The sequence below is a fragment of the Brienomyrus brachyistius genome, chromosome 18, assembly GCF_023856365.1.
Source record: "Brienomyrus brachyistius isolate T26 chromosome 18, BBRACH_0.4, whole genome shotgun sequence".
NCBI classification, from domain to species: Eukaryota; Metazoa; Chordata; class Actinopteri; order Osteoglossiformes; family Mormyridae; genus Brienomyrus; species Brienomyrus brachyistius.
Window position 1 is genome coordinate 5,813,312 of NC_064550.1, and position 22,476 is coordinate 5,835,787.

The window sequence follows — 22,476 nt, forward strand, 5'->3', positions numbered from 1 at the left end:
GCAGTGATGATGGTGCTACACTTTTTTGCTTGATCCAGCCTGCACGAGTAAACGCCTCGCTCCATGGAGAAAGACACACATTGGCCAGTTCCTGTCGGATTGACTCTCCTCACGTTGCTCTCAGTATAACTGATATAATAGCGATCCCTCCAGCCCAGGGAAATTTTAGCGGTGTTCCTACAGCAGGCTAAAGCAACATACCATTAACTCTCAGGACTTCCTGTACTTAATAGCACAAACAGTACCACTTAGATTCAGTCACTTCCCACAATTTTCCTGTTATTTAAGAATCGGATGGGATTCGGAAAAATCTGTTTGTCTAAAGGAGCTTTGAATTCCTGATTGCTCTTGTTCTTCCGTCACAGAAAACGTTCCCTATTTACAGCCGCTCTGTAATTTCAGGCACACTTACACATATTTTATCGGTTCCTTGCATTGCTGGCCACTCAGTGACCATGACATCAGTCTCTGCCAGATACTTTTCATTATCCCTGCAGCTCCTTCTGTTTCTTATTACTTAGTAAGAGGAGCTACAGTGTGCAATTGAAGCCATCCTTGGATTTTACTTCATGATGACTTGTAATACCAGTTGTTAATAAGACGATGTCCATGCTCATTGGCTCCTGAGGAACTGTCAGTTTATGCTGTTGGATCTCTGGGTCCAACAGATCCAGAAAGTGATGTGCAGATCAGCCAATGGCGTGTTTCTGCCTAAAAAAGGAGCAAATGATAACTTTTTTTTGTCAGTCTCAACGGAGCCTAACCCTTCTGCACAAGTCCCTCGCATTGTACTCCTGACTATATAATAAAGAAGTCTGACCGAAGTCTAAAGTGAATGAATATTTTCTCAGAAACTTCATAATACTAGCACTCTGTCAAAACAGAAAGACGAATACATACTCCGTAGTTTAAAAAAACGTCCGTTTTCTTCTGAAAAGATTACTGTAGTGCACATATGTCCATGTAGAAGACCCCAGTCACTCCACTGCTGCATCAACGTCTATATTCTACTCAAAGAACCAACAGCACACATGCTCTGCGAAACCAAATTCTTCCTCCTCATCGACCGAATTCTGCATCTCATCGCACAGTTGTTCTGGCCTTTTTTTAATGGTATTACTATCAATTAACATGTGACATTTTAAAATGTGTCCGTCAGTATTAAGTATTATCTTTGTGCCGTGATTAACTTGGCAACAAAAGATTACCCCTGGCAAATGACATTTCCATGTCCTGCCAAACTCATGAATATTCCATGCAAATTATTTCTTTCAAAAATATTAATACTAAGGAGTCATTTTTGTTATACATGTACACAAAGAAGCAGCAATACTATAAACCACACAATGCGTGTTGTTTCTCATTTCTCTAAATGCAAAATGCAGGCAGGTTAAGGAAGCCACTTGTGGTCTCTTTACAAGTCGTATCACATCTGTGTTTGACTCCATGAAGAGAGATGACCCGATTCAAACTGAATCCATCTTCATCCTTTTGGAAGCTTCTTTTAGCATGATATTTAAGGGTCAATACATGCCATTATATGTTTTTAAGAGCGTGGCAAGGAGGCGGATAATGTAATGTCTGTGTGATATGAAAAATTACATACCACGCCAATCTACTACTGTTAACCATTGTTTTTGTTTTAAAAATACTCCATTGTGCATTGCAAAGATCATTAACCAGACATTAGTCCAACGGTCAGTCTTTGTGTGTGTGTACATATAAATATATATATATATATATATATATATATATATATGTGTGTGTGTGTGTGTGTGTGTGTGTGTATGTGTCTGTGTGTGTGTGTGTCTGTGTGTGTTTGTATGTATGTGTATTTAGCTCCTGGTATACAGTTGCATTATGGGTAAAGGCTGACATTTAATTTTTTACTGACTATTTAACCTAGACTTGCATGCCATCTTACCTTGGCAGCTTATACAGACCGTGAAGTATGACTGGACTTTAATCACTAACCACAGGTCTTGGTCCTCAGCCTGACTTTATACAACACTGTTGTTGTATAAATGATTTGTAGCAACTTCTTTGCTTTTATAGTTTCCATTAAGAAATGACAGGTCATAATTGCATATTAACTTGTTACTGTGATTTGCCTGGCCAACCCTACATGTGCAGTTATAGAATTCTCCCATCAAGCACTTAAGTCAACACTTACACACTTTAAAGATCAGCATGTTCAGCGTGGACACACCCTCCGCACTTAACCCGAAAAGAAGGCATCGCTACACCCTCCAAACCTAACCTAAAAAAGAAGGCGTGGCTACACCCTCCGCACTTAACCTGAAAGGAAGGCGCAGCTACACCCTCCGCACTTAACCTGAAAAGAAGGCGTGGCCACACCCTCCGCACTTAACCTGAAAGGAAGGCGCAGCTACACCCTGCACACTTAACCCGAAAAGAAAGCGCGGCTACACCCTCCGCACTTAACCCGAAAAGAAGGCACGGCTACACCCTCCGCACTTAACCTGAAAAGAAGGCGTGGCCACACCCTCCGCACTTAACCTGAAAGGAAGGCGCAGCTACACCCTCCACACTTAACCCGAAAAGAAAGCGCGGCTACACCCTCCGCACTTAACCCGAAAAGAAGGCGCGGCTACACCCTCCACACTTAACCCGAAAAGAAAGCGCGGCTACACCCTCCGCACTTAACCCGAAAAGAAGGCGCGGCTACACCCTCCGCACTTAACCCGAAAAGAAAGCGCGGCTACACCCTCCGCACTTAACCCGAAAAGAAGGCACGGCTACACCCTCCACACTTAACCCGAAAAGAAAGCGCGGCTACACCCTCCGCACTTAACCCGAAAAGAAGGCGGGGCCACACCCTCCGCACTTAACCCGAAAAGGCTTAGCCACACCCTCCGCACTTAACCCGAAAAGAAGGCGCGGCTACACCCTCCGCACTTAACCCGAAAAGAAGGCGGGGCCACACCCTCCGCACTTAACCCGAAAAGGCTTAGCCACACCCTCCGCACTTAACCCGAAAAGAAGGCGCGGCTACACCCTCCGCACTTAACCCGAAAAGGCTTAGCCACACCCTCCGCACTTAACCCGAAAAGAAGGCGGGGCCACACCCTCCGCACTTAACCCGAAAAGGCTTAGCCACACCCTCTGCACTTAACCAGAAAAGAAGGTGCGGCTACACCCTCCGCACTTAACCTAAAAAAGAAGGTGCAGCTACACCCTCCGCACTTAACCTAAAAAAGAAGGTGCAGCTACACCCTCCGCACTTAACCCGAACAGAAGGCGCAGCCACACCCTCCGCACTTAACCCGAAAAGAAGGCGCGGCTACACCCTCCGCACTTAACCCGAAAAGAAGGCGCGGCTACACCCTCCATACTTTACCCGAAAAGAAGGCGCGGCTACACCCTCCGCACTTAACCCGAACAGAAGGCGCAGCCACACCCTCCGCACTTAACCCGAAAAGAAGGCGCGGCTACACCCTCCGCACTTAACCCGAAAAGAAGGCGCGGCTACACCCTCCACACTTTACCCGAAAAGAAGGTGCGGCTACACCCTCCGCACTTAACCCGAAAAGAAGGCGCGGCTACACCCTCCACACTTTACCCGAAAAGAAGGTGCGGCTACACCCTCTGCACTTAACCCAAAAAGAAAGCGCTGCTACACCCTCCGCACTTAAACCGAAAAGAAGGCGCTGCCACCCCCTCCACACTTAACCCGAATATAAGGCACAGCTACATTCTCCGCACTTAACCCAAAAAGAAGGTGCGGCCACACCCTCTGCACTAAACTCGAAAAGAAGGTGCGGCTACACCCTCTGCACTTAACCCAAAAAGAAGGCGGGACCACACTCTCTGCACTTAACCCGAAAAGGCTTAGCCACACACTCCACACTTAACCCGAATATAAGGCGCAGCTACATTCTCCGCACTTAACCCAAAAAGAAGGTGCGGCTACACCCTCTGCACTTAACCCGAAAAGAAGGCGGGGCCACACCCTCCGCACTTAACCCGAAAAGGCTTAGCCACACCCTCCGCACTTAACCTGAAAAGAAGGCGCGGCTATACCCACCACACTTAACCCGAAAAGAAGGCACGGCTACACCCTCCACACTTTACCCGAAAAGAAGGCGCCCTCTGCACTTAACCTGAAAAGAAGGCGTGGCTACACCCTCCACACTTTACCCGAAAAGAAGGCGCCCTCTGCACTTAACCTGAAAAGAAGGCGTGGCTACACCCTCCACACTTAACCCGAAAAGAAGGCGCGGCTACACCCTCCACACTTTACCCGAAAAGAAGGTGCGGCTACACCCTCCGCACTTAACCCGAAAAGAAGGTGTGGCTACACCCTCCGCACTTAACCCGAAAAGAAGGCGCGGCTACACCCTCCACACTTTACCCGAAAAGAAGGTGCGGCTACACCCTCCGCACTTAACCCGAAAAGAAGGTGCGGCTACACCCTCTGCACTTAACCCGAAAAGAAGGCGGGGCCACACCCTCCGCACTTAACCCAAAAAGAAAGCGCTGCTACACCCTCCGCACTTAAACCGAAAAGAAGGCGCTGCCATCCCCTCCACACTTAACCCGAATATAAGGCACAGCTACATTCTCCGCACTTAACCCAAAAAGAAGGTGCGGCCACACCCTCTGCACTAAACTCGAAAAGAAGGTGTGGCTACACCCTCTGCACTTAACCCAAAAAGAAGGCGGGACCACACTCTCCGCACTTAACCCGAAAAGGCTTAGCCACACCCTCCACACTTAACCCGAATATAAGGCGCAGCTACATTCTCCGCACTTAACCCAAAAAGAAGGTGCGGCTACACCCTCTGCACTTAACCCGAAAAGAAGGCGGGGCCACACCCTCCGCACTTAACCCGAAAAGGCTTAGCCACACCCTCCGCACTTAACCTGAAAAGAAGGCGTGGCTACACCCTCCACATTTTACCCGAAAAGAAGGCGCCCTCTGCACTTAACCTGAAAAGAAGGCGTGGCTACACCCTCCACACTTTACCCGAAAAGAAGGCGCGGCTACACCCTCCGCACTTAACCCGAAAAGAAGGCGCGGCTACACCCTCCGCACTTAACCCGAAAAGAAGGCGCGGCTACACCCTCCGCACTTTACCCGAAAAGAAGGTGTGGCTACACCCTCCGCACTTAACCCGAAAAGAAGGCGCGGCTACACCCTCCACACTTTACCCGAAAAGAAGGTGCGGCTAACCCTCCGCACTTAACCCGAAAAGAAGGCGCGGCTACACCCTCCGCACTTAACCCGAAAAGAAGGCGCGGCTACACCCTCTGCACTTAACCTGAAAAGAAAGCGCGGCTACACCCTCCACACTTTACCCGAAAAGAAGGTGCGGCTACACCCTCTGCACTTAACCCAAAAAGAAGGCGGGACCACACTCTCCGCACTTAACCCGAAAAGGCTTAGCCACACCCTCCACACTTAACCCGAATATAAGGCGCAGCTACATTCTCCGCACTTAACCCAAAAAGAAGGTGCGGCTTCACCCTCTGCACTTAACCCGAAAAGAAGGCGGGGCCACACCCTCCGCACTTAACCTGAAAAGAAGGCGCGGCTATACCCACCACACTTAACCCGAAAAGAAGGCACGGCTACACCCTCCACACTTTACCCGAAAAGAAGGCGCGGCTACACCCTCCACACTTTACCCGAAAAGAAGGCGCGGCTACACCCTCTACACTTTACCCGAAAAGAAGGTGTGGCTACACCCTCCACACTTTACCCGAAAAGAAGGCGCGGCTACACCCTCCACACTTTACCCGAAAAGAAGTCGCGGCTACACCCTCTACACTTTACCCGAAAAGAAGGTGTGGCTACACCCTCCGCACTTTACCCGAAAAGAAGGTGCGGCTACACCCTCTGCACTTAACCTGAAAAGAAAGCGCGGCTACACCCTCCACACTTTACCCGAAAAGAAGGTGCGGCTACACCCTCTGCACTTAACCCGAAAAGAAGGCGGGGCCACACCCTCCGCACTTAACCCAAAAAGGCTTAGCCACACCCTCCGCACTTAACCCAAAAAGAAGGTGCGGCCACACCCTCTGCACTAAACCCGAAAAGAAGGTGCGGCTACACCCTCTGCACTTAACCCAAAAAGAAGGCGGGACCACACTCTCCGCACTTAACCCGAAAAGGCTTAGCCACACCCTCCACACTTAACCCGAATATAAGGCGCAGCTACATTCTCCGCACTTAACCCAAAAAGAAGGTGCGGCTACACCCTCTGCACTTAACCCGAAAAGAAGGCGGGGCCACACCCTCCGCACTTAACCCGAAAAGGCTTAGCCACACCCTCCGCACTTAACCCAAAAAGAAGGTGCGGCTACACCGTCCGCACTTAACCCGAAAAGTAGGCGTGGCCACACCCTCCGCACTTAACCCGAACAGACGGCAGGCCACACGATGCAAAAGTTTATAATGAATTGCTGAATAATAAATAAAGTTACCTTGTGGAAACATTCTTATAAGCTACAGCATTGTCTGCAATGGGTTATTCCACTGAATAAAAACCCACATATCTTTCACATTAAGCGAAGAATGGTTACCAATTAGGAAAGTGTCTTGGTCAGGTGGTTCCGTTGGGGGCCCCTGACCAAGTGTGTGTATGAAGTCTATGTATGTGGACGAAAATATGGAACAAACAGGAATTTAAAATGGGCAGTCAAACATACGGTGCATTCAGTGTCAGTTAAATCACATCAAGACAAGGGAATCTGTCTGTCCCACTCTCACTGGAGCACAAGGACATGCACTGCGGCTTAGGATGACAAGTACACACTGCTTCCCTTCAACCTTTTACAATTTTATTTGAATGAGCTGTTTTATAATGATTTGCCTGGTAGGTGTGTTGACAAGGCAGATGTCATTCGAATCCTACCTAATGGTGATATACTTTGTATAGACTTATATGTATATTTCTATATAGTGCTTTGATAATTGTAATGAATTTTTCACATTTAGATTGTAAAATTTCTTTGTAAATGTATGATACGGGTGAGAAAGTTTTGTTGTTGTTCAGGTTCCTCAAAACTGCGATATCACGTTTGGCCATGTAGAGGCGTGTAACTTAATACAGCAGAGCAGATAGTGAAAAATGCAATTAAGTGCACTTAAGTCAGTGGCAGAAGGCGCTTAAGGGCCATTTACATGCAGAATGCCCGTATTTATGGTGTTTATAAGCCCAAAGTGTGTATCTAGCCTAAGTGCACTTCAACCCCACACTTAAGTCAATGGGAAAAAATACTTAAGTTCAAAAACTTAAGTGCATGGGAAAACTGACCCCACTGTGATTTATTTAAGCAATTTTTTTATGGTATTATGCTAGAACTTCACAACCATTGTTTTTGTTTGTTTTCTAGGGGTACAATTTTAGTTATCTAAAAGCACATGGTCTGAAATACACAGCACAAATTCTTTTAGCACGTGGCTAACACACTTTTGCTAGTTTAACGGTGGAAAAATAGTTACAGCACCAGGTGCATGGTCTAAAAGGGTTGTACTAAATCTCATAATTAGTCAAGGTGGAGTTTGGGGCGTAATTGTGGTATAAACCAATCATAGTGTCACATGCTCTTCCCTTTAAGAGCCAGGTGCGCTTGCACCTTGGTGGATTGTTATTATGATGGCGGATTTGCCAAGGGGAAAAGATCACTTCTAGGGGCGGCATGGTGGTGCAGTGGTTAGCACTACTGCCTCACACCTGTGGGACCCGGGTTCGAGTCTCCGCCTGAGTCACATGTGTGTGGAGTTTGCATGTTCTCCCCATGTCGTCGTGGGGTTTCCTCCGGGTACTCCGGTTTCCCCCCACAGTCCAAAAACATACTGAGGCTAATTGGAGTTACTAAATTGCTCGTAGGTGTGTGTGTGTGTGTGTGTGTGTGTGAGTGAATGGTGTGTGAGTGTGCCCTGCGATGGGCTGGCCCCCCATCCTGGGTTGTTCCCTGCCTCGTGCCCGTTGCTTCCGGGATAGGCTCTGATTTTATGAGTCTATCAAGTAGTTTTCCAACTAGTGTTACTTTTTGTAACTGGTAGTGGCAGGTATGGTGATATTTTATTATTCCCAGTTTCAATTGTATCCAGAGTACACATCTCAGAGGTATCATAAGAATCACATAGATGCTTTCTTAACATATGCGCTGTCTATAGCGAAGATATCTGCTGTCCATAGTGAAGATATGTGCTGTCCATAGCGAACATACTGTATGTGCTGTGTATAGCGAACATATGTGCTGTGCATAGCAAAGATATGTGCTGTCTATAGCGAACATATGGACTGTCCATAGCAAACATATGTGCTGTCTATAGTGAACATATGGACTGTCCATAGCGAACTTATGTGCTGTGCATAGCGAACATATGTGCTGTCTATAGTGAAGATATGTGCTGTCCATAGTAAACATATGTGTTGTGCATAGTGAACATATGTGCTGTCCATAGTGAACATATGTGCTGTCCATAGCAAACATATGTGCTGTCTATAATGAACATATGGACTGTCCATAGCGAACTTATGTGCCTTGCATAGCGAACATATGTGCTGTCTATAGCGAACATATGTGCTGTCAAGGAGTTCACCAGGCATAAGTTCATCTAAGCTGAGCTTCCAATGAATACCGAGTTACAAGTGCAGCACTTATCACAATTATTACAACGATAGGACAGCAGGCTTCTTTGTCAATTATATGTCCCAGTCTCTAAATTTAGGCACTAGACGTTGAATTAAAAACTTAATTGATCTTTTTTTTTATGAATTAGTTGAAAAAAAACACACCAAAAAAATTTATATACCATTGGATTGCTAAGAATATTGTACTGTCATATGATAAACATCACGCAGGCCACATACTGATTGGCTAACCTGTAAAATAGTGTGTGGCATGGCTGGTGAGAAAGAATTGGTGCCAAAACAGGTTCTATTTTGATTTTGATTGTGTGGATATAGTTGTGGATGCATTTGCAAAATCCAATGTGGACCAATTGTATTTTGCAAACTTTGCAAAGGAACTGTTAGTACAACAGGTGGCAACACTCCCACTAATTAATTACTACATTACTAGATACATTCCAAAACAATACTGGTCTTTGTGGATCATAACTATTACCAAAAGTATCTTGATATGGCATATCTTCCACTCCTTCTCCCAAACCAGTCTCTATCCACAGCCATGTCCCCTGACCCTCACTATTGGTGCATGATAGGGAAGGTAAAACACTTACAGGAAGCATGTCTGTTATTTGAAGGTTCTTTACACTGGGACGAAGACGTTTCATTTTCCATCTGTAAATACCCCAAAAACATTTTGAATAATCAGTCTAATCGGACACTTGCAGAGCCATATTTATTTGAAAAGGTCATTTAAAAAACTTTTCTTGCAGAAAGGTAAGTTCATTAAAGAAGTGATAAAAATGATTATTGTTCAAATTACAGTGGTAAACTTAATGCGTTCTAGGAGGCTTGTTGAGTTGCAATTTGGTCAACAATGGGAGGCATAAAGTTCAAAAGAGGACAGATTGTTGATACACTCCTTGCTGGAGTTTATCAGGACAGCAGGTCTTTATAGTGGATCGAGAGCCACAGTATCCAGGGTAATGTCGGCATACCACCACGAAGGACAAACCACATACAAGTGCAGTAACTGTGGATGCAAGAGGAAGCTGTCTGAAAGGGATGTCTGGGTACTAACCCGGATTGTATCCAAAAAGCATAAAACCACAGCCGCTCAACTCACTGCAGAATTAAAGGCACACCTCAGCTCTCCTGTTTCCACCAAAACTGTTCACTGGGAGCTCCAAACGGTCAATATTCATGTTCAGGCTGCTATAGCCAAACCTTTGGTCGCTTATGCCAATGCCAAATGTTGGTTTCAGTGGTGCCAGCAGCACAAATCCTGAGCTGTGGTCAGTGTGAAATATGTACTGTTCTCTGATGAGGCCATCTTCACTTTAGAGCGGCTTACCGCGTAGACCAGGGGTTGCCAATCTTCACTATTGCTTAACTAGAGTGAAGCACGTGGGTGGACTTGTTCTAGATGGGTGTGCATGGGACCATTCTGGAGGACCATGTTCACACAATGGTTCAAACACTGCACCCTGAAGGTGGGGACGTGTATCGGGATGACAGTGCACCAATACACACAGAAATACTGGTGACAGAGTGGTTTGAGGAACATAAAAGTGAATTTGAAAATCTAATCCTAACCCTTTGTTCACTGGCTTTCTGTTCCTCACAATACTGATGACAGCTAATCAAATAACAGTGTTTTCTTTCGAAGATGGCGTCTCCTGCCCATAATTCTACGTGGCGTGACACATCTCCTTAGTGCCTACAGGGCTGCCCAGCACAGGACGACATTAAAGATACAGGCGGGAGCAGGACAAAATATTTTACAAATTCATTATTTTACATTAAACACCTGCAACAAAGTCATACAGCAAGTGTAGCGTAAATGTCATGCAGATACGCTGGCAGAAGATCCTGAGACTAAACAATGATGTATGAATTCATAATTTGAATTGACCATTATGACATAGATCTCTTAAAATATTTTGATATACCCATGATGTTTTGCATTGTAATCTTTTCAACCTCTTGCATGTTTGTGCGCTGCTGCGTATCCCTGTCCGTAACAAGCAGTGTTGCTATTGTAAATAACACTGAGACACTGCGCCAGTGACTTCATACCAGGTTTCTGTTGGTCAGAAGCGCATTTGTTTTTCACTGCCTGAAGATAACAATGTGCTAGTAATGCACTTGGCCACACCAACTCGCCGACGGGCGCTGAGAGGGGCGTGCGCCGGGCTCATGCAAGCGCAGACCACAGATATCATGAGCAGACACTTGCGTCACGCCTGGCCCCGCTTTGCGCCGGATGCTAAATAGGGCCCTACCTGTTTTTGTCCTATTTTCCATTAAATGGCACAAAATGATATGACATCATTGGATTCCTACTCTGGATAGCTGATTAACTCTGAATCCAGGCACCCCTCGTCAACCTCTTATGAGAGTAAGAGGTAAATAGAGCAGTTTTATTTTTTATTGGGGGAGAGGTAATGAACAATGAAGGTCATTTCCCTGCAAAAAAAAAAAGAAGCAAAAATACATGATGCAATCATTTGCATTCTTGCTGCAAACAATAACAAAGCTGACTGAAAATTTCGCCACACACTTGTTCCTATATAACAATTTATATTTTTTGTGAACAATTCAGTCAGATTCATAGCAGAAGTACATCTACCGAGCAAAAACACAATCTCAGATCGTGTTCAGCTACTGTTTTGTCCTCAAGTTTTCCCAAGTATGGTCTTTAATATGCTATTCTTCTGTTTTATGCTAGTCTAGTTGTATGCATCTTACACATGCCACTACGGCTGTTTATGAGCCACCCCTGCTCTGTAGAAGGGAATTCTTCCTGACTGACTTGGTAGATCGCTAGAAACCAGAGACTGCGGCACTCATGGGCTGCATCACAGTCGAGTCTTTGTGCTGATGTGTGAAGGGCTCTGCATTCCGTCGCTATCATTCTATTGATACACTTACAACTGACACACTACAAAAGAATTTCCAATTAGCTGCCCCAGTTAAACCACTATAAATATTTGGAGTGCTCTATCCTTCCCAATCAGCCACAGACAGATCTTAAATATTGCAGAAGTTCTTTGGTTTCGTCTTAGAGATATTTATTATGCTTTAGGTGAGGGAAGCCTGATGCTATCTATAGTGAATTGTCATCATGGAGCTTCCTCTGGGTATTACAGCCCCCCCACACACAGTCCAAAAAACATGCTGAGTTTAACTGCAGTTACCAAATTGCCCATAAGGAGTGTGAGTGCTCTGCAATGGGCTGGTGCCCCATCCTGGCTTGTTCCATGCCTTGCACCCATAGACTCCAGGATGGGCCCTGAACGAGCAATTACAGGTGATGAATGGATGGATGGATGTTTTAGATCTTTTGCTGTAATAATAGTAATAATAATGGTAAAATGACCACATATAAATCATATATCAAGTTCCTAGCCTAAAATTATAAAATATAACATAGGCACTCAGGCTGTGTCTGAAGGACAAGGTTGTATTATTATATAGGTCATATGAAGCAGGTTGTGTCTCAGGGTGACAAAATCTGATTTGATGATGGTCTATTAATCTGCTGTAATGGCATTAATGCTTATATTGCATTACAATATAGGAAATTTGGCAATTTACAATGTTTAAATTTAAATATCAAATTTAATCTTAAATAAGCAATTGTCGATTCCCAGACCCCAATTTAATTTAGATAAACATAAATTGGTTTGTGATATACTATTCCTTTCATGTTATTTAATTTTAAAGTAAAACCCAAAATGATAAATGTTAATAATTTGAACTGTGGACAAATAACACAATCATCCATCCATTCATCCATCTATCTATCTATCTATCTATCTATCTATCTATCTATCTATCTATCTATCTATCTATCTATCTATCTATCTATCTATCTATCTGTCTGTCTGTCTGTCTGTCTACCATTGAATCTTTGAGTGCAAATGCATTCACACAATTTCAAATTATGATTGGTCCCGTACATTGAACATTATGTACAAATCACAGGTAAATTCAATTTTGGTATTGATTTTGTGGGTGAATTGAGATTGTGTGTGTGTGTGTGGGTGTCTGTGGACATTCAATGAAACCCAGCCTACACTCGTACATCTGCAGCTTTGGTTTGACAAGTCCTGGGGATATGTATGTGCTCCTTTATCTAATTTAAAATGAATGTCATGTGTGAATATTTAAACGTTTGCCTGCAAAGTAGTATTAAGAGATTTAGACCTATATTTTGGACACATTTGTAATCTAAACATTAAATGGGCGTGAAGAAAAACTTGAAATTGAGTACTTCAGTCATATATTATTTATGTAATTTCTTTGCATAATGTAATTTCTTTGTTATATAGTTACTTGTACTTCCTATCAGATGTATACAATCTAATTGCACAGGTCTTAAGTCAGATAACTTAAGTATGATGACTAGAAGTGAATGAATGAATACATGAATGAAAAATGGCATGTGATTTTGGGAGCAACAATGACCTGTAACCTCAAAGCATATCACAGTGTCTGCTACTGCTTTATGACTGAAGCTTTAGAAAAGCTTAGTAAAGTACCAGCTAAAAAAAACATACACATGCCATATGCTGGAAAGTGGGCAGGAAGTCAAGGTTAACGCTGTTTTTTCCCCCCTTAATATTATTGGTGTGTAAGGAGCTTGGGGGGCTGGCTGGGGGGGGGGGGGGCACTGCCTCTCTTATCCTTCTCCATATTCTTCGATGTTTAATGAGAGCATCTGGGACTTCTAAGACCCAGGAAGAGAGGAATAACTCTCAAGTCTCTCGACTTCAGCAAGCTTGGCCTGACCCAAACTGGAAATGTGGCCAAGTTAGACTTCCTGTAATCAAAGCAGTGCATTCAGTAGGGTGACCGTCTGCTATCTCTGTCATTGACCTTTCCAGGAAATTCTTTCCTCTCTGCTCAGCTTGGCTTCACTAGCATGCCAGGAAGGCATCAAAGTCCTTATGCCCCAGTGAGAGACCCAGAATGGATGTACATTTCTTGTTACAGAATACTAATTACCTGCTTATTTGATCATGTTGCCTCCTGGATCAGAATTTGATGGAGTGTTAGATTCAGAAGCATGGAAAATACAGACATTGCTTTGTCACGACGGCTCCAACAGAAAACCGCTCTGACTGGCCCATCCATTCATAATTCCAGGTTTTCTGCTCAATGATCACTGAGATCATTAGACAGTACATCACAATGACAGAGGCAACCAATGAGATTTTGGGGTTCTGAGTGGGTGGGTGGCTGAAAAGCCAATAGGGGAAATCAGGAACAGGAAACTGCCTTTAAATGCAAAAACTACAAAATCAAGCCCAAAAGATGGGAATAAGAGGCTATACTTATTTATAGGGATGGACCAATACCGGTACCGGGCTGATACTACACTCATATACTAACACTCATACTCATAAAAATCGTCCGATACCAAGAACAAATACCATTTAATTGCAACATTACATTAAAACTCAAAGCCACTGCATTTTTTGTGCTAAGCAATCAGATTTTGTTGAGCGTGGATCACAGAAGCGCTGAGCCAGGTCTGTGGTAATTCTTAATGCTGTAGTTCAGGGGTGGCCATTTTTTACGTTACGTTTTAACCTTTTTCATGCGTTATTTTGGCATTTTGCCAATCCTGTGTGTTAATGTGTGTGTGTGCGCGCACGTGTGGATTTACCGCTTCAGGACACACTGAACTGTTATAGTTTTTAAACAGCAAGTGGCACTACTACCGTGTGATTTACGACAAATCCTTTGCCAAGAAATCGCAGTCACAAATATTCATGAGATACCATTTTGTAAACTTATTGTAGTCTCATAAAGACACACATTAGTCTGACAAGTAAAATTTATCAATTTATATAGCAGCATGGCAAATCATGAGGCAAAATGATACGTTTTGAAGAGATGCCATTTTCAGTCATTAAAAATCACTGCTTTGCTTTACGTTAATATCTCATGATTTGCCCATAACCTGCTGGTTTACATAATCTAGGTAAAAGAACATTCATTGACTGTAAATGATATGATGATCATTTCTCAGGTAAAATTTTACATTTTACAAGTTTCAGTTTATATTTAAGGGTTGATTTGTTTTCTTCAGTCCTCCATAACTAAGCAAGAGAGCAATAGAGCCTCTGCTTCAGAAGAACCGATACAGTGATGTTTTGGTTATAATTGGACATGGTAGGCAATGCAATGACAAATTTAATTAGTAGCTTAATTTGGAAACTTAAAATCTCTTTCCGCAACACTCTTTAAGTTACATGGAGTAAGCTGTTAGTGCCAAGATGATGCGTAGAATGATATTTAAAAACATTTTTATTTCCATCCATCTATTTTCGAAACCGCTTATCCTACTGGGTCGCGGGGGGTTCGGAGCCTATCCCGGAAGCAATGGGCACAAGGCAGGGAACAACCCAGGATTTGGGGGGGCCAGCCCATCGCAGGGCACACTCACACACCATTTACTCTCACATGCACACCTACTGGCAATTTAGCAACTCCAATTAGCCTCAGCATGTTTTTGGACTGTGGGGGGAAACTGGAGTATATTTCCAGAGGAAACCCCACGACGACATGGGGAGAACATGCAAACTCCACACACATGTGACCCAGGTGGAGACTCGAACCCGGGTCCCAGGGGTGTGAGGTAACAGTGCTAACCACTGCACCACCATGCCGTCCCAACATTTTTATTTAAGTCTGAAAATGTGTTTATAGCCCTAACAGACCAGGAAGATCAGTGAAGCTTTTGGTTCACTGTGACCATGATTGGAGACTGATTTTGTAAGATGAACCATATTTATTTTAATCTACTTTTATCTGTAAATCATGTTTATAATGTTCTGAGCCACTGAAAGTATTATAGTTATTAGTCCATTAACTGTACCCATTGTACTTTGAATGAACACAATGGAGTTATTTATAGTGATGCTAAGGTACTGTGAGATCTCGCAAAAGGTCTCCTTATTTTTTTCTTCTATTCATTTTTATCATCACCCATTGTGCCAGAAGGGGCTCTCTCATAACTAAACAATTTATCAACTTTTATCATAAACTCGTTGAATAAATTAACTAGTTAGACTTTAGCCTTTTTCCAGTCTTCCATTGTCCAGTTTCTGTGAGCCCCATGTCCACTGTAGCCTCAGTTGCCTGTTCTTCACTGACAGGAGTGGCACCTGGTGTGGTCTAATCCTGCTGTAGTCCATCTGATTCAAGGTTCGACGTGTTGTGCGTTCAGAGATGCTCTTCTGCATACCTCGGTTGTGCCGAGTGGTTATTTGAGTTACTGTCACCTTTCTATCAGCTTGAACCTGTCTGGCCATTCATCTCTCTCTCCTCTGCCATCAACAAGGCATTTTGTCCCGCTCACTGAATGTTATTTTCTCTTTCAGCCTTTTCTCTGTAAACCCTAGAGATGGTTGTGTGTGAAAATCCCAGTAGATCAGCAGTTTCTGACCTCATACCAGCCCATCTGGCACCAACAACCATGCCACATTTAAAGTCACTTAAGTCACCTTTCATCCCATTTTGGTGTGTGACGTGAGCATCAGCTAAAGCCCCTGACCCATCTCTGCATGAGTTCATACATTGTGTTGCTGACTTATGATTGACTGATTAGACGTTTGCTTCAGCAAGCAGTTCAACAGATTTACCTAATGAAGAGTTTAGTGAGTGTATGTTAACTGTATGATTGGAATGAACAAAAATTGAATTTAAATACAAATTAGATTAAATTATAAAATAAAATTGAAAAATATAGGTCAGTTGGTTTATTTCCACATCACAGGGCACACTCACACACCATTCACTCACACATGCACACCTACAGGCAATTTAGCAACTCCAATTAGCCTCAGCATGTTTTTGGACTATGGGGGGAGACCGGAGTACCCAGAGGAAACCCCACGACGACACGGGGAGAACATGCAAACTCCGCACACATGTGACCCAGGCGGAGACTCAAACCCGGGTCCCAGAGGTGTGAGGCAACAGTGCTAACCACTGCACCACCATGCCACCCCCCACATAATATACAGTAGTTTTGTAAGTAAGTAATACCATTATTGTGCTAAAATATTCACATAAATATCATGCTAGGGCCCAGCACCAAACCTCGTGCAGAACTGGCAGCTATGATTGTAATTATAAAGCATTTCTTACAAAAAACTACAGAATGGATATTCTGTGTCTGAATTCTCATTCCCATTGCTAATGATAAGATATGGGAACAAGATGTCACCAAGTAATAATGCCATTAGAGATGTAATTTAATATTATCATTTTTTTTTGTAATCTTGGAATTAAACTTATCGTCCAGCATCAGTAATGTCCCTGGCAGAAAGTTACCACTTCGAAGGCTACAGGTTTTTATCCTGCATTTTAACTGTAATCATGTACCACAGCTTCCCATCTTATTTAGTCCAACTGCACGTACAGCTCTGTATATTCACAGCACTGTAGTTCTTCCTTGTTCCCTGCAGCCAAATTTTGAAAAATCCAGCTGACATCATCAGGAAATATTTCCTGTACTCTACCCTTTAAATCCATCCATCCATTTTCTCTACCTGCCCGTCCCATAACAATGTAAAATTCTAAATTATCCTGTGTATTTGGCATTGAAGACGACTGGCAGTTTATCATGTGTAGATGATGGGAGAGTTGGCCGTTTTAGGCTGCTTTGCGGCAGTACGCCTGAGGCTGAGATGGAGTACAGGATATCCAAGGAGCCATATAAAAGCTTTTAGGCTGCACGGCAGTCTACTGGCTGCTTGTGCAAAATGGATGAAAAGAAAATTCAGCTGAACTTCAGTGGCACGATACAAGCGGACTGTGACCTGGGAGTTTATGAGTGGCTAAGAACATGGACTACAAAATCTCAGCTTTGTTTCTAATGCATTAGAAAGAATGTTTTGGACACGCGGACATCTCAGTGAGGCTAAGTGAAAAGCATCACTGTCTGCATATTCATATAGACACACAGCTCCATTTGCATTACAGTATAAAGCATAATTGAACATTGAAAATGATACATTTATCATTTCATATTATTCTTTCAGTCGTTGATTCAACAGAAATGTTCCTCTACATAAATGAATCCATCCATGTTGTATCATTGTTGTAGTTATTATTATTATGATTATTATTAGTAGTAGTAGTAGTAGAAGTATTTGACCTGCTTTCAATGATGTGCTTATGCAGAATATTTATGTGCGGCAGGAAGGAGCCTGTCTGAGGAAGCAAAATGCATGTCAGAATACCGACCCATCAACAGGATTGTTGCACAAGCAGTAACATATTAATGTAGCAGCAAAATGCAGTGACTGAAACATGTCTCTGACTGAATGGTTTATTTCTTGATTAGATTAAATAGGTGGTTAAGCTAATTTGGGTCTGTTGCTGCACACCGCGGGGTCCCTGCATGTTATGGAGATGTATGCAATTTCATTTTGCTGTTTTCCGTGTCTAGATAAGTATGTAAAAGGGAATAAAGTATGCGACTATTTTGGTATTTCGTTATGGAATTTTAAAGTGGAAAATGTGTAGGAACCCTGACAGCACTTAGAGTACTTTGATCAGATTTTACTGCGCTCAGCAAAAACCAGAACAGACGAATTTTTTTAAAAGAAAATAAAAATACACACACAATAAAGTTACTCCTGGTCCACACATGTTGATAGTTGGTCTGTATTTTCTTTAATCTAACATTTCCTGATTATCTTTATTCGATTAGTGGGGACCATTGACTTGAAACAGCTATGTAATTTGACCTCAAAATGAAGGCAAACAGTGCAAATTGTATCCTGATTATAATTTACTTTCAAACATCAAAGCATTCGCAATCACAGGAGAATGGCCATGCTACCGTCAGTCTTGCACAATATGTGTGTTTGTGGGTTTATATGTGCCTGAATACTAACATAAATATTTTAACATTTGTGTTTTTAGTATGCTACACTTCATTTTCGTCAAAATTAATAATAAATAAAAAATGTTTTTTTTCCTAACAAATTGAGTATAATCTGTACACTTTCATTATTTTCTGAATGTTTTTTTTTTTTTGGAAGTTGTGAAAATGCTCTCTCCTTGGTAAAGTAAATGAAGACGAAATAACATGAGAGTCTTTGGTTTAGTATTTACTGTATATATTTCCTGATATTATTTATAACAGCATGGTTTGAATGGACCCAGTTTGCATCCTGTCATTGAGTATAGATAGCAGGAAGCCTGTCCTAGCCAGAGAACACTGGGCTCACAAAGCCAGCGTGTCACAGGGCACACAAACTCGCAGGCTGTGGGCGCCGTACAGGGAAACATCATCTCACACAACCGCTGCGACTGTGAAAGGAAGCGGTATGTGTGGTGTAAAGCCATCCATCACAGGGCGAGAATGCCAACACAGAGCAGGGAGGGAATGTGATGCAGCCCGATGCTTTTTAAAGTATATTAACATCTTTTGAAGGTAAAGAAACCGTGAACTATCACCTCTGTAGATAGAAGATTAGTAAGTTATTCTTGTGCTTACATTTATGTTTCACTCCCAGTGTTATGCATATGTAGATATATTAAAGGTTTGATATCATAACTTCTTAAAGATGAGTTATAAAAAATCATGAAACAGATTTTCATGATATGAAAGATGAATTGCTGACCTCTTAATTAATACGGTAGCTCTTAGAAGCTCCTGCTCTTTCTCCACATCCAAATTCAGAGATTGATGACAGGCCGATTTTCTGCAGCCTGATCAGCGAGTCTCATTGGAACCTGAAGTAGGTTACGGGGCATGACAGCACGCCCATCTTCAGTCTTTAAATATCGACGTAAGTCTGAGGCAGACATGCCTCTCACAGTCAAGGAAGGGTGGAAAAGGCAAAATTGGTGACTTTTCATAGACCTTGGCGTTTTTGAAACCGGCAGTGTGGGCTTGACAGATCACCCAATTAAAACTCTACCTACAACCAAGTCTTGTCAATCTGATCTATGGGCCAACTTTTATACACTGGACAGTGATGTAGAATTTCCCCACAAACGGCTGTGTGTCAGTCTCCCAAAACACAGACGAGGCAGGAGAATAAAAGTGTATCTGAAGTCTAAACACAATCGATTATGCTCACATTTGCATGTGATAACTACTGTCTGAGGTGAATGTTTATTACAAATACCATTGTTAAAAAAAAAAAAAACTAAAAAAAAACCGTAGGTCAAGATGGGACTTTCTGATTTTAAAAGCTATATTATGCTAAACGTTGTGTTCAACACTTTTTCTCCACAGACCTCACAGATAGCTTCCACTGTCAGGAAGAATGCCGTATCCTGGGGCATTCGGACCGGTGCTGGATGCCGCGCCTTCCCGCCCGTGTCAAATCCCCAGAACACAGCAGCAGCGTCATCACTCTCCCCATTGAGCCGCCCACTGTGGATGCTCCCCCTTACAAGGACTGCGCTACCAAAAGGACTTTTGCCACCTTTGGCAAGGATGGTCCAGAGGATCATGAGCGGTGTGAGCCAAAGGGGCGCAGGACAGTGGAGGCGTCAACATGTAGCCCGAAAGCCAGTGGGATGGTGAGGGAGGCAGGTAACGGCCAAGAGGTAGCGAGCCCCCTATCCTCCCCTGTGCATCTGAAGAGCCCCCTGGCCAAATTTCCCTCCACCTACAGCACTCTGAAACGGCGTGATGCTGAACGGATAACCCAGCAAAGCCTACTGCGGCAGGCAGAGGGGAAGGACAGCGAGCCTGATGTCCGGGACGTCAAGCAGGGCCTGCATGACTGTCAAGAGAAGGACTCTCCGGGAAACAGGTGCCTGAAGGATATCGTGCTGTAAGAACACAGGCATTGCTCCATTACTACCAGTCTTCGTTCGTGTTGTAACAACCGAAAAACAAAGAACGAAACCATTTACAGCACAACTTATGTAACAGAATTTCACAGAGATGGATTCTGGTATTGCAAGAAAATCCTGCACCTGCAAGAAAAGATGGAGGTTTTTATACCTGATCTATCTCTCCTCCTGGTACGCTGGAACGAGGGCTTTACTAGTTACTGTGTAACATGCCAAATTCCACAGAATTTGTTCATTTATTTATTGTTCCTTTCGTTCGTGTGGATAGAAGCTTGAAATTGTGAAGTAATTGTTTTATTTCTGTGCTTTACACAATATTACTTTCTGCTGTTTTGCAGTTTGTTGTTCCTGTGTCTGTCAGTTTTAATGTGACCACAGTCCCTAATGGGAAACAGAGCGTACAAACTAAACCAGGAATACACAGTCAGCCACGACATAAATGGAAGGTCTTTATAGTACTTTATTATTATTATTATTATTATTATTATTATTATTATTATTTTATTAATACTTCTTCTACTATCCAAGGGCAACACTAAACAAAGCTAAGCATGTAGGAATACCATATCCATCCAATAAAAATTTTATTTCAAACGGAGAATATTATTTGAAAACTCTGGAACCCATCTGTGACTGTGATCACTGGGGCATGGGACTATTAACTGTTCTCTGGTCATGGAGGCTTTCAAATGTTCGGTTGCGGAGCTAGAAAATTGAAGGAACGGATATGTATATATGGTTTATAATGAACATTTTTCATACACTTGTGACAATCCCTTTAACGTTTCCTTTCAAGACAAAAAAACCTAGTTAATATCTGTGTTCGACGGGTTCAAAAGTAGAGTTTGTTACACAAAGAAATATATATATAAATCTATATATAACATATATGTAAGCCAGAATCGTTTTTACTTTATTTAAAAATGTTTAACAGAATTGTTATTGTGTTTGGTTCTTTTCGGTAAGTTAAACCTTTAAATCAACAGGTTTTTCATAAACCTTTAAATAATCATTCCTTTATTTTTGAATTAAATTTTGACTCTTGTTTAATATGTTAATCTTGGCAACTTGCAGTCTGTATGTTGTTTACTGGTCTGTTCTTGTGCCATAAAATTCCTGTCAGCTATGTGGGCAAAAAAAAATTAATAAAAACAATTAAAAAGAGTTACAATCTACACCTATAGTAGTAATGTCATATAAATGAGTATTGAGTGAAAAGAAATCAGATATTTAACTAGTAAAGGCTGTGGGACAGTCGGCTTTGCAAGCTGGTTTGGAGACTCCAAACAGATCTTAATTTTTTTTTAGAACCCTGAATTTAATTAATTTCATATGTGCGGTGTACAGTGCAATTTGAAAAATTGCTGCCCCAAAGCACTAAAGTAAAGCAACAAATCAATGCAATTTGATTTATGATCTTGGCCTACATTTTTCTTAAGTGTCAACAGTTTGAACAATGAGGAAAATGTGATGATTGTTGGTGAATTATACATGTAACACTATGGTGAGAAGCTTTAACGTTGTGGCTTTATAAGAGGACCCGCCCAGACAGCAGAAGTAACAGATTTTGTGATATTTCATAATGAAATTGGTTTGGATTCGAAGAAAGTCTTAGGAATCACTTTGTTTTCATAACTTGTAACATTTTGGTTCCTTTGCCATTCATAATAATTATTAGAAGTAACAATAACAATGGTTATAAAACTTAAGTGAATGTTCAGGCTTCACCAATTGCTTCTGGTAACATGGACGCAATGTACAAGATAACTTATTATTAAAATATTTAGTGTACGACACTTTGAATCCTTGTTTTTTTTTTTTTTTAAATACTGACGCCTTTATTGCCCTGTAATGGGGTGACATTCCAATCCCAACTGCCCGCAGCCTTTTGTCCTATGCTGTGCCGGAAATGCTGTAGGTGAAGCTGACCAGGATAAGGTGTTTTTCCATATTTATGTATAGCTGCATATGCGCCACGGAACAACCAAAAAGAATTACTTTAAAATGTAAAGCGCAGGCTGGATAG

The 22,476-nt window shown here is 42.5% G+C and overlaps 1 protein-coding gene across 4 annotated transcripts in view; it reads left to right on the forward strand.

Annotated features, from left to right (window-relative positions):
• Window positions 1-22,246, forward strand: part of LOC125713357 (protocadherin-19-like) — a 56,716-nt gene extending 34,470 nt beyond the window's left edge. For all 4 annotated transcript variants that reach the window (XM_048984389.1, XM_048984391.1, XM_048984390.1 and 1 more), the window contains exon 5: window positions 19,882-22,246. In XM_048984389.1, the coding sequence (XP_048840346.1) occupies window positions 19,882-20,432 (551 nt within the window). In that variant the 3' untranslated portion in view covers window positions 20,433-22,246. The remainder of the gene's footprint in view (window positions 1-19,881) is intronic.
• The last annotated feature ends 230 nt before the right edge of the window (window positions 22,247-22,476 follow it).